The following is a 16,570-nucleotide window of genomic DNA, read 5'->3' as shown; positions in this document are numbered from 1 at the left end:
ATTTGAGCTCTGCCATTCATTCATTCATTCATACCACACGCACAGAATGATCTGTAAATGTTCTGTGATAGATTTCTTTACAAGATCTATCTTTTGGTGCCCACATGCTGTTTCTCCAGAGTTAGAAAATGTGTATATTAAAATTATTACGTAGAGGGATTTTAATGAAATAGGTTTGAGTATAAAAAACAACCAAGAATGAAAATACATTTATTTTTTCTAGTGTGTTTTAACAAGATAAAATTTTAGTAGCTTTTTTTTGCAGGGGACTACAAAAATGAGATTTGAATAACATCCATCTTGCACAGTCAAGGGTATAAGCATGTTTTTAAAAAAACCCAAAACAGCCAGGGGCATTTTGACCATGGCTTTTTTCCATCTCTCATTGCATATATATTTAATGTTGATGGGCTGCTAAGAAGACTTTTTTCCAGATGGTTTTATCAACTGTCTTGTGTGGTAATCATTAGCTGGGCCAGAACCCCAAACATACCTGCCAGATATTTGGAAAACTACTTCCTTGGCTATTTTTTCATTTTTTTGTAAAGAAGCTTATAAACACTGCTCTGGTTCTCTGTGGTATATTACTGTTATTTCAGTCTATTGATTTTGAGGGTTCAATTTTGTTTTAATTCACCTTGGATACATATTTGAGACAACTGATTCTATCCTTTTTTGAAGAAAACAAGCAACGTCTTCAACTACATTTAGGAATGATTTCAAAATCATTTTTTACTTCACACCTACTTTTTAACTACAATATTTATGTTTAATAAAATGTAGCTTTGCAGATACATAGTTCTTATGGTAAACTGGTGGCTTTAACTGTTAAAAAGATACATTATTTAACTGAAAGACTATACAGGGCCTGCATCATGAGCAACTACACTTCATAACTGTCTCATTCATATATGTCCATCTAGGTCATACATACCCATTTTGAGTATATATAATACCCGTGCATTTTATCATATACATATTATTATGAAATGTCAGTGCCATCCATATTCAAAAAAAGAACTGCATCTTTTGCCCAAAATGTCCAAAACACTTAATCCCCACTTAATCTAGCCTGTATCCCAAACAGACTCAACAATGAGTGGTGCCAGTCATTTTTCAGCTTTGTTATTAGCAAGGACCTGTGCAAAGGATGGATCTTCCAATGTGCCCTCAGTGTAGCAAGATCATGACCTGCTCTTTGAACTGGATCTAGAAATGAAGAGTGGGCCTGGTGGGTCACAGTGTCTTAAAAACATAAGAACGTCCATACTGAGTCAGACCAAAGGTCCATCTTGCCCAGTATCCTGTCTTCTGACTGTGGCCAATGCCAGGTGCCCCAGAGGGAATGAACAGAACAGGTAATCATCAAGTGATCCATCACCTGTTGCCCGTTCCCAGCTTCTGGCAAACAGAGGCTAGGGACACCATCCCTTCCCATCCTGGCTAATAGCCATTAATGGACCTATCCTCCATGAATTCATCTAGTTCTTTTTTGAACCCTGTTATGGTCTTGGCCTTCATAACCTCCTCTGGCAAAAGAGTTCCACAGGTTGACTGTGTGTTGTGTGAAGAAATACTTCCTTTTGTTTGTTTTAAACCTGCTGCCTATTATTTTCATTTGGTGACCCCTAGTTCTTGTGTTATCAGAAGGAGTAAATAACACTTCCTTATTTACTTTCTCCACACCAGTCATGATTTTATAGACCTCTAGCATATCCCCCCCAGCCTTAGTCATCTCTTTTCCAAGCTGAAAAGTCCCAGTCTTATTGATCTCGCCTCATACAGCAGCCGTTCACAGAACCATTGAAGATTAGGGTTGGAAGAGACATCAGGAGGTCATCTAGTCCCACCCCCTGCTCAAAGCAGGACCAACCCCAAATAAATCATCACAGCCAGGGCTTTATCAAGCCAGGCCTTAAAAACCATTAAAGATGAAGATTCCATGACCTCCCTAGGTAACCCATTCTAGTGCTTCACCACCCTCCTGGTGAAATAGTTCCATACCCCTAATCATTTTTGTTGCTGTTTTCTGAACCTTTTCCAATTCCAATCTATCTTTTTTTGAGATGGGGCGACCACATCTGCATGCAGTATTCAAGATGTGGGCGTACCATGGATTTATATAGAGGCAATATTTTCTGTCTTATTATCTATCCCTTTCTTAATGATTTCCAACATTATGTTCATTTTTTTGACTGCCGCTGCACATTGAGTGGATGTTTTCAGAGAACTGTCCACAATGACCCGAAGATCTTTCTTGAGTGGTAGACCCCATGATTTTATATGTATAGTTAGGATTATGTATCAGAGGGGTAGCCGTGTTAGTCTGAATCTGTAAAAAGCAACAGAGGGTCCTGTGGCACCTTTAAGACTAACAGAAGTATTGGGAGCATAAGCTTTCGTGGGTAAGAACCTCACTTCTTCTTGCATCTGAAAAAGTGAGGTTCTTACCCACGAAAGCTTATGCTCCCAATACTTCCGTTAGTCTTAAAGGTGCCACAGGACCCTCTGTTGCTTTTTAGTTAGGATTATGTTTTCCAATGTGCATTACTTTGCATTTATCAACATTGAATTTCATCTGCCATTTTGTTTCCCAGTCACCCAGTTTTGAGAGATCCTTTTGTAGTTCTTCGCAGTCTGCCTGGGATTTAACTATCTTGACTCATATTGCACCAATTACACATTTCTATGAAATAGTAACTGATCTATTTAATAGTGCATTGCTTCCTGAAGTGCCAGGACCCAATACCATGTAATAGAGGGGGTCTGTGTTTTCCCAAACGGAAAAATCTGTCCCATATTCACATTTGAATCACAATGTTCCATCAGAACTAATACCTACTGAACAATATTCTGTGAGACCAAGGTCACGTAATTGGATCCACGAACATGGACCCCTCTTCTCTATAGAAGAGCCTTAAATATAAAACACCTCCTTCATGGGAGCAGGTCATAAATTTTAAATACAGTAGAATCTCAGAGTTACACCAGAATTGTGAACTGACTGGTCAACCATACATTTAATTTGTAACTCGTAGTTTGCAATCAGGCAGTAGAGAGAAAAAAAAGGCAGTACAGTATTGTTAAACTACTGTAAAAAAAAAAAATGAAAGAGTAAACATTTTTTGACAAGGTAAGGAAATTGTTTCTGTGCAAGTTTCATTTAAATTAAGACGGTTAAAAGAGTATTTTTCTTCTGCGTAGCAAAGTTTCAAAGCTGTACTAACTCAATGTTCAGTTGTAAATTTTTAAAGAACAACCATAACGTTTTGTTCAGAGTTTACAAACACTTCAGATCTATGAACAACCTCCATTCCTGAGGTGCTCATAACTCTGAGGTTCTACTGTAGTGTAGACAGACATGGAAACTACGTAACTGTCAATTGCACTTCATTCTGCCTGTATCCTTATCCACTTCAAGATGCTGCTCCTGATCTTAAGTGTAGCAAGTGACAATATACTCATCCTTTTAATTTAGTTTCCACTTTCTAAAACTTAGAGGACATCATGTTCAAAATACTTACTTAAAAATTAATGTATTCATTTGACAAGCATGAAACAGCATCTTAGTTCAGTAAACATCTTTTTATTTTCAGTATTTAGTTTATCTCTAGATTAAAATTGTCCAGACAATTGAATTTATATTTAATAAATAGGAATGAACGTCTGTCTTAGATTTCAGAGGGGTAGCCGTGTTAGTCTGAATCTGTAAAAAGCAACAGAGGGTCCTGTGGCACCTTTAAGACTAACAGAAGTATTGGGAGCATAAGCTTTCGTGGGTAAGAACCTCACTTCTTCAGATGTCTTAGATTTATTAGAGCTACTAGTCCTTTCAAGTCTACAACCTCTGACAAAGTATTAACACTATCTGCCAAAAATGAGGTAATTAATTGTCTGCATATAATTCAAGTAAAGATGGGGAAAAATGTCAGGAATGAAGGTCTGGTGCTGCGCTTGCCCAGTCATCAGGCAGCCAACAAGCAAGCCACCTTGCTGCTATAGCCAGTTAGGTGGTTCTGCTGTAGCCCAGCTGCATTTGATGGTTGCCTGATGACTTGGCAGGTACAACTGCAGACCTAGCTTTTGGGGTTTACTTGAATGATACGCAGAACCTTAGTTACATCATTTTTGGCAGATACTTTTGCTACTTTGTCAGAGGTTGTAGAGCTGAAAGGGCTGGTAGTTCTAAGATAAAAACTTATGTCATTTCAGATTCATGAACATTGTTCTAAAGAAATCTTTCATAGTGCAGAGATGTTATGCAAGGTAATAAAATAGAAAAGTTTTCCCAAGTGGTTTTTTACAGCATCAAAAACAGTTGATGGCACACTGTTAATGTCAGCAGTCTGCTTGCAAGCATTCTAACAGTATAGTTCGCTACTGCAAGGATGTACAGTATATTGGCAGAACTTCAAGTGGCTAGATGGCACAGAAGAAGAATAAGTGTACTCTTATGACTCCGGAAAGATTCTCACAAATGCCCTGAGGACCTAAAATGTTGCTGTCTGTGCAGATGTAGAGTGGGCCTTTACATGGATTCTTAAAGAAACATTCACTTCAGTAAATCTGTTCACTAGCACTGCATTACACCCGTTGTTTTACTGAGATCAACCCAGAGCTGTAGTTAATTTACTGATATAGCACCTGAATCTGTGAGTTGCTGATTGCCTCTTGAGAGCACAGGGTGTGCTGCAAAGTGTGGTTAAAATTGCCTTCTCAGTTTTTGCATCGCTAGAGCATTACTTCCAAATACTCTTCTGCATAAGAGAATGAGGCTTTCACTGAGAAGTGTTAGAGACACAAAGTGGGTGAGGTAATATCTTTTATTGGACCAACTTCAGTTGGCACAAGTGACAAGCTTTTGAGTCACAGAGCTCTTCAGATTTGTCTTAAAATGACTTTATGTAAACTTCAGTAGCCTAGGATCTCATCGTGGAAAAAGCACTTTTCATCTTAGTGCACAAACATGGATGTGAAAGCTGGAGTTTCCACCTTTTCACAAAACCAGCTAAAAGTAAACCATCAGTTTTTGTGTTCACATTTTTTCAAAGAATTATAATATAGTGGATGCTAGTTAATCATAATCCTGAAACTAATACACCTCTACCTCGATATAACGCTGTCCTCAGGAGCCAAAAAATCTTACCGTGGTATAGGTGAAACCGCGTTATATTGAACTTGCTTTGATCCACCGGAGTGCGCAGCCCCGCCCCCCTGGAGCACTGCTTTATCGCGTTATATCCAAATTCGCGTTATATTGGGTGGCATTATATCGAGGTAGCGGTGTAGTAACGTTTTGGGAGCCGATCTTGTCCCATTGACTTTAATGTTAATGGGATTCGGATATTGGCATCAGGCATGCTGTTTATTAACAACTTTTTTTTAAAAAGGCATTAATCACTAGCAAATGTGTGGGGTTGCAACCAGGGAAAGAAGTGCTAAAGCTGCATGTTACCTCTTCCTGCACTCTCCAGGCTGCGTCCTGCCTTGATACTGGGGGCTAGCACTTCCTTCTTTGGCTGCAGCCCCACAAACTTGCTTGCATCTGGGCACCCACTGCTTGCACAGGAGATAATGGGTTGGGGCATTAGGGAAGTCCCTGCCAGAGTCTTGGCACTGTGGGCTGGGAGGGAAGGCTGCAAGTAGGGCAGCAGCAGGGAGAAGGGCTGCAGCCCAGATGCTGGGGCTTTCCACAGAGAGTGGACGGGCTGGGGCCCCTGAGGCTTCCTGGCACCTCTCCCTGTGCTCTCGGGGCTGCATCCTGCCTTGGTAGTGGATTGCTATGTCCTAGTACTGCCTTCCCTGACTTAAGGCTGCATGCAGGTTTATGGGGCTGCAGCAAGGAAATGAAGCACTGGGACATGCGAAGCACCAGCCACAGACAGATTTGCAGGACTGCAACCATGGATGTACTCAAGTGCAACACACCATTATTGCCACCAAGTGAAACTTCAGAGAGTGTTAAATGCTAGTCCCGCATGTTTCAGGAGCAGCATATAGTCAAGGATCTTCAGTATTGTGGCCTCTAATAGGTTGACATTGCTTTGAGCTACCCATACAGGGTAAGCCTACTCTGGGAGAGAGGGGGGGAAATCAAAAAAAATAACAGGTAGATGCTCCCGTTTGGGGTGGAACTGAGACTGAGAGACTGTTGGGGTAAGGATCACAGTCTTCCCTTAACTCACAAATCAATGATCTCTCCTTCTGCTTCAGGGAGTGTCCTTTAAAAGCTACTGAGTCCTTTTGATCGCCTCCCTTGTCAGAGAACAAATTATTATTTTTAATCTGTTTATAGCCCTTTGATCTGTTAGTTCCTAGCACTGGCAAAACAGTTGTGTAACTTTGAGTAGGTGGTAGGATCTAGGATCCTGGAAGCTAATAGCTTTTCCCATTGTCTTTCAGGTATATGCCAGGATGTTCTTATCTGGGGGAGTCATTCTGTTGTCTTCCTGCTTGTTCTTCCAACTGTCCCCAGTGAAGGCATATAACAGGGGTCGGCAACCTTTCAGAAGTGGTGTGCCGAGTCTTCATTTATTCATTCTAATTTAAGGTTTTGCGTGCCAGTAATAGATTTTAACATTTTTAGAAAGTCTCTATAAGTCTATAATATATAACTAAACTATTGTTATATGTAAAGTAAATAAGGTTTTTAAAATGTTTAAGAAACTTCATTTAAAATTAAATTAAAATGCAGAGCCCTCCCCTCCCCACCCCCCCCAGACTGGTGGCCAGGACCCGGGCAGTGTGAGCCCCACTGAAAATCAGCTCTCATGCCGCCTTTGGCACGCGTGCCATAGGTTGCCTACCCCTGGCATATAACAAACATTGCACTAACCTTCATGTAGTTATACAGTCTATCTCCATAAATGTCACATACAGTATTCATAAGATTATCCAGATAGCAGCTCTGTGTCCACGTCATCCCCTTCATCAAATGTACCTAATTAATAACTTCTGTATAACTTATAATTCTCATTAATCTTAACTACTATATCAATCTTTTTTCTCTTTCCTCTAAAATCTAGAGGACAAAGTTTCTTCTCTCTCCTCTCAAGAATTTTCAGGGCCGAACACTGATAAATGCCCTTTTGTGTTATCTTAGTATAGTTTTTTTTAACTCTAATTCTGTGTTCTTGAGGAATCTCTCAATTTCCTTTCTAGAGTCAATTCATTATTAAAGATCTCAGAAATACTAGGGCACAGGTTAGTTAGCATCAGTGTTCCATGGATAAAGGCCATATTTAATATGTTGGTGTACAGCAATGGCCCATTTCTGTCAGCAATTCCAGTCCCATAAACGTGCATCATAGGATAGAAAAATAGTCTGTGCAGATTAAGTAAAATATCTTTTTTTAATTGCAGGTAGAGAATGCAAGGAAGCATTACAATATACAGATTTCTCGATTAACAGAAGAACTTTCTGCTCTTCAAATGGTACGTTCTGGACTGTGTTGAAAATAACTTTTATTGGTCAGAAATTTTTTTGAATACCTTTTTTGTTACATGGACACGTGTCCATTTGTATTTATCTATTACCGTGCACTCTATTTACAAGTATCACTGATATAAGAATCAGCTGCATATAGTGATCCAAACCACGGGGACAAAATCATTCATATATGAACTAAAATACCCACTTATAAGAATCAACCATTTTTAAGAATCGAATCATTTCAGATAAGAACATAAGTACGGCCGTATTGGGTCAGACCAAAGGTCCATCAAGCCCAGTATCCTGTCCACTGACAGTGGCCAATGGCAGGTGCCCCAAAGGGAATGAACAGACAGGTTATCATCAAGTGATCCATGCCCTGTCACCCAATCCCAGCTTCTGGCAAACAGAGGCTAGGGACACCCTTCCTGCCTATCCTGGCTAATAGCCATTGATGGACCTATCGTCCATGAATCTATCTAGGTGCCTTTTGAACCCTGTTATAGTATTGGCCTTCATAACTCCCTCTGGCAAGGAGTTCCAAAGGTTGACATTGCGTTGCATGAAAAAATACTTTCTTGTGTTTGTTCTAAACCTGCTACCTATTAATTTCCTTTGGTGGCCCCTTGTTCTTGTATTATGAGGAGGAGTAAATAACACTTCCTTATTTACTTTCTCTATACCACTCATGATTTTATAGACCTCTATAATGTCCCCCATTAGTCGCCTCTTTTCCAAGCTGAAAAGTCCCACTTTTATTAATCTCTCCTCATACGGAAGCCGTTCTATACCCCTAATCATTTTTGTTGCCCTTTTCTGAACCTTTTCCAATTCCAATATATCTTTTTTGAGATGGGGCAACCACATCTGCATGCAGTATTCAAGGTGTAGGTGTACCATGGATTTATATAGAGGCAATATGATATTTTCTGTCCTATTATGTATCCCTTTCTTGATGATTCCCAACATTCTGTTCGCTTTTTTGACTGCCGCTGCACATTGAGTGAATGATTTCAGAGAACAATCCACAATGACTCCAAGATCTCTTTCTTGAGTGGTAGCAGCTAATTTAGACCCATCATTGTATATGTATAGTTAGGATTATGTTTTCCAATGTGCATTACTTTGCATTTATCAACATTCAGTTTCATCTGCCATTTTGTTGCCCAGTCACCCAGTTTTGAGAGATCCTTTTGTAGCTCTTCGCAGTCTGTCTGGGACTTAATTCTCTTGAGAAGTTTTGTATCATTTGCAAATTTTGCCACCTCACTGTTTACCCCTTTTTCCAGATCGTTTATGAATATGTTAAATAGGACTGGATCCAGTACAGATCCCTGGGGGACACCACTATTTACCTCTCTCCATTCTGAAAACTGACCATTTATTCCTACCCTTTGTTTCCTATCTTTTAACCAGTTACCAATCCGTGAGAGAACCTTCCCTCTTATCCCATGACTGCTTATTTTGCTTAAGAGCCGTTGGTGAGGGACCTTGTCAAAGGCTTTCTGAAAATCTAAATAGATAGATGTGATTCTTATAAAAGGTGTGCACTGTAATGGATATGTAAACTTAAACATATAAGAAAAAATCTGTTTTAGACTTTCAGTAGGGCTGATGGAATTTAGACAATATCAATTGTCAGCAATTTTGTGAATGTAGATTCTCTGTTTTAGTCAATTCTCTGTTCAAAATTAAAACTTTTGAACAAAAGGAATGAATTAAAATTATGGGTCAACTATAGTTCTTCGAGTGATTGCTCATATCGATTCCAATTAGGTGTGTGCGCGCTGCGTGCACAGTCATCGGAAAGATTTTCCCCTAGCAGCACCCGTCAGGTTGGCTGTGGAGCCCCCTGGAGTGGCGCCTTCATGGCGCTCAATATATGACCCTGCCAACCTGGCGCCTCCTCAGTTTCTTCTTACCACCAGCGATGATCGTTGGAACTGTGGCATCTTGCTCAGCAAGTTCTCCACGTTTCCCTATCTCTTTATTTTTCTCTCTGTTTCTTATACCTTTTTAATTAGTTTTTATTTTAGCACACCTCTACCTCGATATAATGCTGTCCTCGGGAGCCAAAAAATCTTACCGCGTTATAGGTGAAACCGCGTTATATTGAACTTGCTTTGATCCACCGGAGTGCGCAGCCCCGCCCCCCCGCAGCACTGCTTTACCGCGTTATATCCGAATTCGTGTTATATCAGGTCATGTTATATCGAGGTAGCGGTGTAGTAGTTTGTAGCAGTTGGGCTGGGGGTTTTACCCTCTATCCCGACCGCTTTTACTTGGGAGGGCTTTCATGCCCAAGTCCCAGCAGTTCAAGCCCTGGAAGTCCTGCTCCAAGCCCATGCCAACGGGCGACCCCCACTGCACTTGTCTGAAGTGTCTGGGGGAGACTCACCAAGCCAATAGGTGCAGGATTTGCAAAGGGTTTCACCCCAGAACCAAAAAGGAGCGAGACTTTTGCCTTAAGCAGCTCCTTATGGAGGCGGCACTTAGACCTCAGCCTCCATCAGCGCAGCAGGACCCGGCACTGAGTTCTTCAGTGCGTAGCACCCCGGTGGCAGTGGTAGAAGCGGCACCACAGACGGACTGTAGCAGAGATCACCGCTCCCATTCCCCGACGCAGAAGCAGCACCAGAAGCAAGGGAGGAGTCGCTCTCCATCCCAGAGGCCTGCTCCTCTGGAGCCAGCCAGTGGGGCGCATCCTTGTGAGGAGCGCCCAGCGCTGAAGCCTGCGGAGACAGCACCATTGACTTTGTCCCCGCAAGGGAGACAATCGAGTCCGGTGCCTTTGGACTTCCTGGCCCACATCATTGAGGAGGTGGAGCTGCCATCCGCCCCAGACACCTTTGCAGCCACAAGGGACCTCATAGCCATGACAGCGCTGAGGTCGCCTACGATTCGAGCCAAGCCTCCGGTACCATATCATATGGCACTGTCTCGAGGCAAACCAGCGATGATCCAGCCGTCGGCACTGCTGATGGAGTCCCAGCACCGCTCCAGATTGCACCAGCGCCCCTGATCGCGATGCCGATCCTCAGGTCGGTCCCCTTCACGCAGCAGGTCCCGCACCCGGCACCAGTCCCGACTCCTCCTGACGACCCCGCATAGCCCCAGCCTCGCGGCACCACTCATCAGCTCAGCTCCACTGGGCACCGCCCTGGCCCTCACGGTCCCGGTCCTTGGACTTGGGATCTAGGTATTCGGAGTGGGGCCAGCACTGGTCAGGTCATGAACACTCTGAGGTGGGGGGAGGGCTGTGGCCTGTGCAGTGGCAGGGAGCAGCTCAGTGGCCATTCTGGACCCTGTGGGCGTACCACCAGGCCCAGGGTGCCCAGTCTAAAGGCTCCTGATCGGCCACTTCTGAACCGAGGATGCCGGAGACCTCAGCTAGTTGCCCCAGCCCTAGGGGTGCTGAGGAGGTGCCGTGCTGCCGCCCCCCTCACTCCCCCTCCCCCCCCCCCCCGAACCAACTCCAACTTCGGTTCCTGAGCCTGGTGGAGCAGGTCATCAGGCTCCTGATGAGCAGGAGGGGCAGGAGGACCCTGTTCCCCCATTAGCCTCTTCATCCTTCTCCCCAGACGAGGCCGTCGCAGGCACTTTCATCTCTCGACCACCTCCTATAGACAGTTGCACCCACCAGGACCTCCTGCGCAGGGTAGCACGCAACATGGGTCTTCAGGCCGAGGAGGTGGTGGAGTCAGAGGACCAAGTGGTTGACGTTTTGGCCCCAGAAGGTCCTTCGAGGATGGCTCTGTCCCTCATCAAAACTATACAGGCCAATGTCAAGACCATCTGGCAGACTCTGGCCTCCATCCTTCCCACAGCCAAAGGTGTTGAGAGGAAGTACTTTGTGCCCTCAAAGGGGTAGGACTACCTTTTTATGCACCCGCAGCCCTGTTAATTGGTGGTTGTGGCAGTAAATGAGAGAGAGAGAGAGAGAGAGAGGCAGGGGCAGCAAGCCCCAGCACCCAAGTCCAAGGAAGCCAAGCGCCTGGACTTGTTTGGGCGTAAAGTGTACTCTACGGGGGGGGCTCCAGCCCAGAATTGCCAACCAGCAGGCAATTCTGAGCCAATATAACTTCAACTCCTGGAACTCGATGCTCAAGTTCAAAGAGCTCGTGCCACCTGAGTCTAGGGAGGAGTTTGGAGCCATAGTAGAGGAGGGCAAGGCCGTGGCACAGACCTCTTTACAGGCCTCACTGAGTGCTGCAGACTTGGCAGCACGCACCGTGTCCTCGGGTATTGCCATGAGGCGCATCTCATGGTTGCAAGCCTCAGACATACAGCCCAAGGTTCAGCAGACAATGCAGGACCTGCCTTTTGATGAGGTGGGCCTGTTTGTGGAGCAGACTGACTCTTGGTTGCATAGCCTAAAAGACTCGAGGCCTACTATGAAATCCTTGGGGATGCATGCCCCGGCAACCCAACGGAAGCATTTCAAGCCCCAACAGCCTCAGCGGAGCTCCTACCCTCCTCGGCCAAGACAGGACTTTTACAGAAGAAGGGGAAGGAACGGCAGAAGGAAGCCTTCCAGCCCCCCTTCCGGACAAGGCCAGGGCCTGACCAAACCATTGTTGGGTTCCAAGTAGGCCTTTTGAAGGGACGCCCGAGGACGGCGCACCAGACTCATTCCCAGATCCTTCCCCGCCCTTTTTGAATCATTTGTCCCACTTCTGCCGTGCCTGGTCCCAAATAACCGCGGATCGCTAGGACCTCAGCACGGTGGAAGTGGGATACTCTCTCCAGTTCTGTTCCTACCCTCCTCCCCACCCCCTTTCCCCGTCCCTCTTCAGGGACCCCTCTCACGAGCAACTCCTTATCCAGGAGGTGCAGGCGCTCCTCACCATGGGAGCGGTGGAGTAGGTTCCTCAGGAACTAAGGTGCAAGGGATTCTACTCCCGATACTTCCTAATCCCGAAGGCCAAAGGGGGTCTCAGACCCATCTTAGATCTGCGTGGGCTCAACAAATTCATGGTAAAGTTGAAGTTCCTCATGGTCTCCCTAGGCACTATTGCCCTACTATTCGGCCTCTCAACAGCCCCCCCCCCCCCAAGTTTTCACCAAGTGCATGTCGGTCGTGGCTGCTTTCCTCCATCGCCAGCAGGTACAGGTATTAACCCTACCTCAATGACTGGCTGCTCAGGGGCTTCACCAGGGCACAGCGGTGGTCCCAAATCCATTTGCTCAGGTGCATGTTCGAGCGGCTGGGTCTCCTCCTCAACTTGGGGAAGTCGACCCTGGAACCGACCCAGAGAACAGAATTCATTGGGGCAGTGTTAGACTCGGTCCAGGCACAGGCACTTCTACCGGAGTCCCGATTCCGAGCCATCAAGGACATAATTCAAAGCCTCCAGCAATTCCCAACCTCAACAGCAAGGGGGTGCCTGAGTCTCCTCGGTCACATGGCTTCTTGCACTTACGTGATCCAGCACGCCAGGCTACGGCTCAGGCCGTTGCAGGCATGGCTCGCCTTGGCCTACCACCCAGGGCGCGACAGCTTGAATTCAGTGGTCACAGTGCCAGGGCAGGTCCTCACATCCCTCCACTGGTGGTTCGACTCCGAAGTGGTGTGCGGAGCGTCCCCTTCCACAACCCTCAACCTTCCTTGTCCCTGGTTACGGAAGCGTTGGCTCTGGGATGGGGGGTGCATCTGGGGAACCAGGGCCTGTGGTCGCAGGACGAGCTCTCCCTACATATCAACGTCAAGATGCTGAGGGCGGTGTGTCTCGCTTGCCAGGCCTTCCAGGCCCAACTGCAATGCCAGTGCATAGCGGTTCTAACGGACAACACCAACACCATGTTTTACATCAACAAGCAAGGGGGAGCCAGTTCTTTTCCCCTATACCGGGAGGCCCTTCAGCTGTGGGAGTTTTGCACAGCCCACTCCATTCACCTGGAAGCATCCTTTCTACCAGGAGTTCAGAACACGCTGGCGGATCACTTCAGCAGGTCCTTCCACACACACGAGTGGTCCATCCGACCAGATGTCATACATCTCATTTTCCAAAGGTGGGGGTTTCCCCAGGTCGACCTGTTTGCCACCCAATGCAACAGGAAGTGCCCAACGTTCTGTCCTTACAGGGTCACAGCCCAGGCTCCATCACGGACGCATTTCTGCTACCCTGGAGAGGTTGCCTGCTCTATGCCTTTCCCCTGTTCCCTCTCGTGCACAAGGTCTTGCTCAAGATCTGCAGGGAGCAAAGGTAATTCTGATAGCTCCAGTGTGGCCTCGACAGCACTGGTACACCAAACTACTGAAGCTGTTGGTGGACACACCAGTCACGTTACCTCTCCTCCCCAACTTACTCACTCAGGACCACGGTTTCCTCTGTCACCCCAACCTACGCTCCCTCCACCTCATGGCTTGGAAGCTTCATGGCTGAACCCCATGGAACTTCTGTACTCAGAACAAGTAAGGGAGCTCCTCCTCAGCACCACGAAGCCCTCTACTAGAGCCACGTATCTGGCAAAGTGGAAAATATTCTCGTGGTGGTGAGACCAGCATCGCACACACCTCTTCCAGGCGCCGGTACCCCTCATCTTAGAGTACTTCCTACACCTGAAACAGCAAGGCCTGGCGGTGTCCTCCATAAGGGTACACCTCACTGCTATCTTGGCCTTCCACCCAGGTGCGTCTGGTCAATCGGTCTTCACCAACCCTATGTTTGGTCACTTCCTCAAAGGTTTGGATCGCCTACATCCTCAGATCCAGCAGCCTGTCCCTGCATGGGACCTTAACTTGGTCCTTTGCAGGCTCATGAGGGCCCTCATTCAAACCACTGGCGACTTGCTCCCTCCTATATCTTTCTTGGAAGGTAGCTTTCCTGGTCGCCATTACAACTGCGAGAAGGATGTCTGAGCTAAAGGCCCTCATCTCTGACCCACCTTACACGGTTTTCCACAAGGCTAAGGTGCAACTCAGGCCACACCCGGGCTTTCTTCCCAAGGTGTTGTGGCACTTCCACACCAGCCAGGACATTTTCCTACTTGTCTTTTACCCTAAGCCTCATGCCATTACCTGGGAGCAGCGACTACACTCCCTCGATGTTCGAAGAACACTAGCTTTCTACATCGAGCGCACTAAGCTGTTCAGAAAATCGAACCGGCTGTTCATAGCGGTGGCATACCGGATGAAAGGCCTCCCAGTCTCATCTCAAAGAATATCCTCCTGGATCACGTCCTGCAGCCGCACGTGCTATGAACTGGCCAAATTACCGACCCTGACTCTTACAGCACACTCCACTAGGGCCCAGGCCTCGTCAGCAGCGTTCCTGTCCCAGGTCCCAATCCAAGAAATCTTCAGGGCAACAACTTGGTCCTTGGTACGTACCTTCACCTCTCACTACGCCATTGTCCAGCACACCAGAGACGACACGGCTTTCGGTAGAGCGGTGCTACAATCAGCATTTCCTTAACTCCGACCCCACCGCCTAGGGAGTCACCTAATAGGAATCGATCTGAGCAATCACTCGAAGAAGAAAAAATCACTCACCTCTCATAACTGTTGTTCTTTGGGATGTGTTGCTCATATCTATTCCAAACCCACCCGCCTTCCCCTCTGTCGGAGTAGCTGGCAAGAAGGAACTGAGGCGGTGCCGGGTCTGCAGGGTCATATATTGATCACCATGAAGGTACCACTCCAGGGGGCTCCAGAGCCAACCCGACGGGTGCTGCTAGGGGAAAAACTTTCCAACAACTGTGCATGTGGCGCACACACACCTAATTGGAATGGATATAAGTAACACATCTCGAAGAACAACAGTTACGAGAGGTGAGTAACCGTTTTTTTCCCCCTCCTACTCTTTTTTTCTGCATTAGAGGAACTGAATGGAAGGTATTTGTAACTAGCTATCCTTTTAAAGAGAAATTAATTCAATTATTACTTGTATCCCTTTTCTTTCTCTCCTTGTATATACAATAATGATATATACTGGCACAGAGTGGTGTAGGAAGGCAGTGTGGGACTGCTATGTCAGCCTTTCCTCACAGCTGCCCTGGAGGTATCTTCTGGGGAGCTGTTGCAGCCCCTTTATGCTGTTGGGGTGGCATAAAGGAGCCATCCACAGCAAGGGCTAGCCTCTAACTAAGTGGGTAAAGAATACACCAACATGTATGATACTTCATAGAAAAAGACTAACCACCTAGAATAATGCTTTGCAGTTATCAGACATTTCCCCATGAGAAATAGATCTCCACAATCCTTCATTTTTCCAGACTTTGAGGCAGCGTGCAAAGTCTTTCAAGTTATTTTAAATATTGAGAAACAAGGTGCAATTTTATATAGTCAATACTCTTGCACCTACTTCCTTCAAAGCATGGATTGCTCTGAAAATTGACTATGTACTGCTGTATCTTCTTAATCAACAGATCTGTACTAGATATGTTCAATCAGATTAGCTCTCTTTAGTATATATCTTTTACGTAAGAACATAAGAATGGCCGTACTGGGTCAGACCAAAGGTCCATCTAGCCCAGTATCCTGTCTACCGACAGTGGCCAATGCCAGGTGTCCCAGAGGGGAGTGAACCTAACAGGTAATGATCAAGTGATCTCTCTCCTGCCATCCATCTCCACCCTCTGACAAACAGAGGCTAGGGACACCATTCCTTACCCATCCTGGCTAATAGCCATTAATGGACTTAACCTCCATGAATTTATCCAGTTCTCTTTTAAACGCTGTTATAGTCCTAGCCTTCACAACCTCCTCAGGCAAGGAGTTCTACAAGTTGACTGTGCGCTGTGTGTAGAAGAACTTCCTTTTATTTGTTTTAAACCTGCTGCCCATTAATTTCATTTGGTGGCCCCTAGTTCTTGTATTATGGGAATAAGTAAATAACTTTTCCTTATCTACTTTCTCCACATCACTCATGATTTTATATACTTCTATCATATTCCCCCCCCTTAAGTCTCCTCTTTTCCAAGCTGAAAAGTCTTAGCCTCTTTAATCGCTCCTCATATGGGACCCGTTCCAAACCCCTAATCATTTTAGTTGCTCTTCTCTGAACCTTTTCTAGTGCCAGTATATCTTTTTTGAGATGAGGAGACCACATCTGTACGCAGTATTCAAGATGTGGGCGTACCATCGATTTATATAAGGGCAATAATATATTCTCCGTCTTATTCTCTATCCCCTTT

The 16,570-nt window shown here is 45.6% G+C and overlaps 1 protein-coding gene across 1 annotated transcript in view; it reads left to right on the top strand.

Moving 5' to 3' along the window:
* Window positions 1-16,570, top strand: part of SCLT1 (sodium channel and clathrin linker 1) — a 136,235-nt gene that overhangs the window by 49,515 nt on the left and 70,150 nt on the right. Inside the window, exon 15 of the mRNA XM_065404799.1 lies at window positions 7,363-7,434. Coding sequence (XP_065260871.1) covers window positions 7,363-7,434 — 72 coding nt within the window. The remainder of the gene's footprint in view (window positions 1-7,362; window positions 7,435-16,570) is intronic.

Source organism: Emys orbicularis, chromosome 5 (assembly GCF_028017835.1).
Source record: "Emys orbicularis isolate rEmyOrb1 chromosome 5, rEmyOrb1.hap1, whole genome shotgun sequence".
Taxonomy (NCBI): Eukaryota; Metazoa; Chordata; order Testudines; family Emydidae; genus Emys; species Emys orbicularis.
The sequence above is the reverse complement of the archived record's forward strand: the minus strand, read 5'-3'. Positions and strand labels throughout refer to the sequence as shown.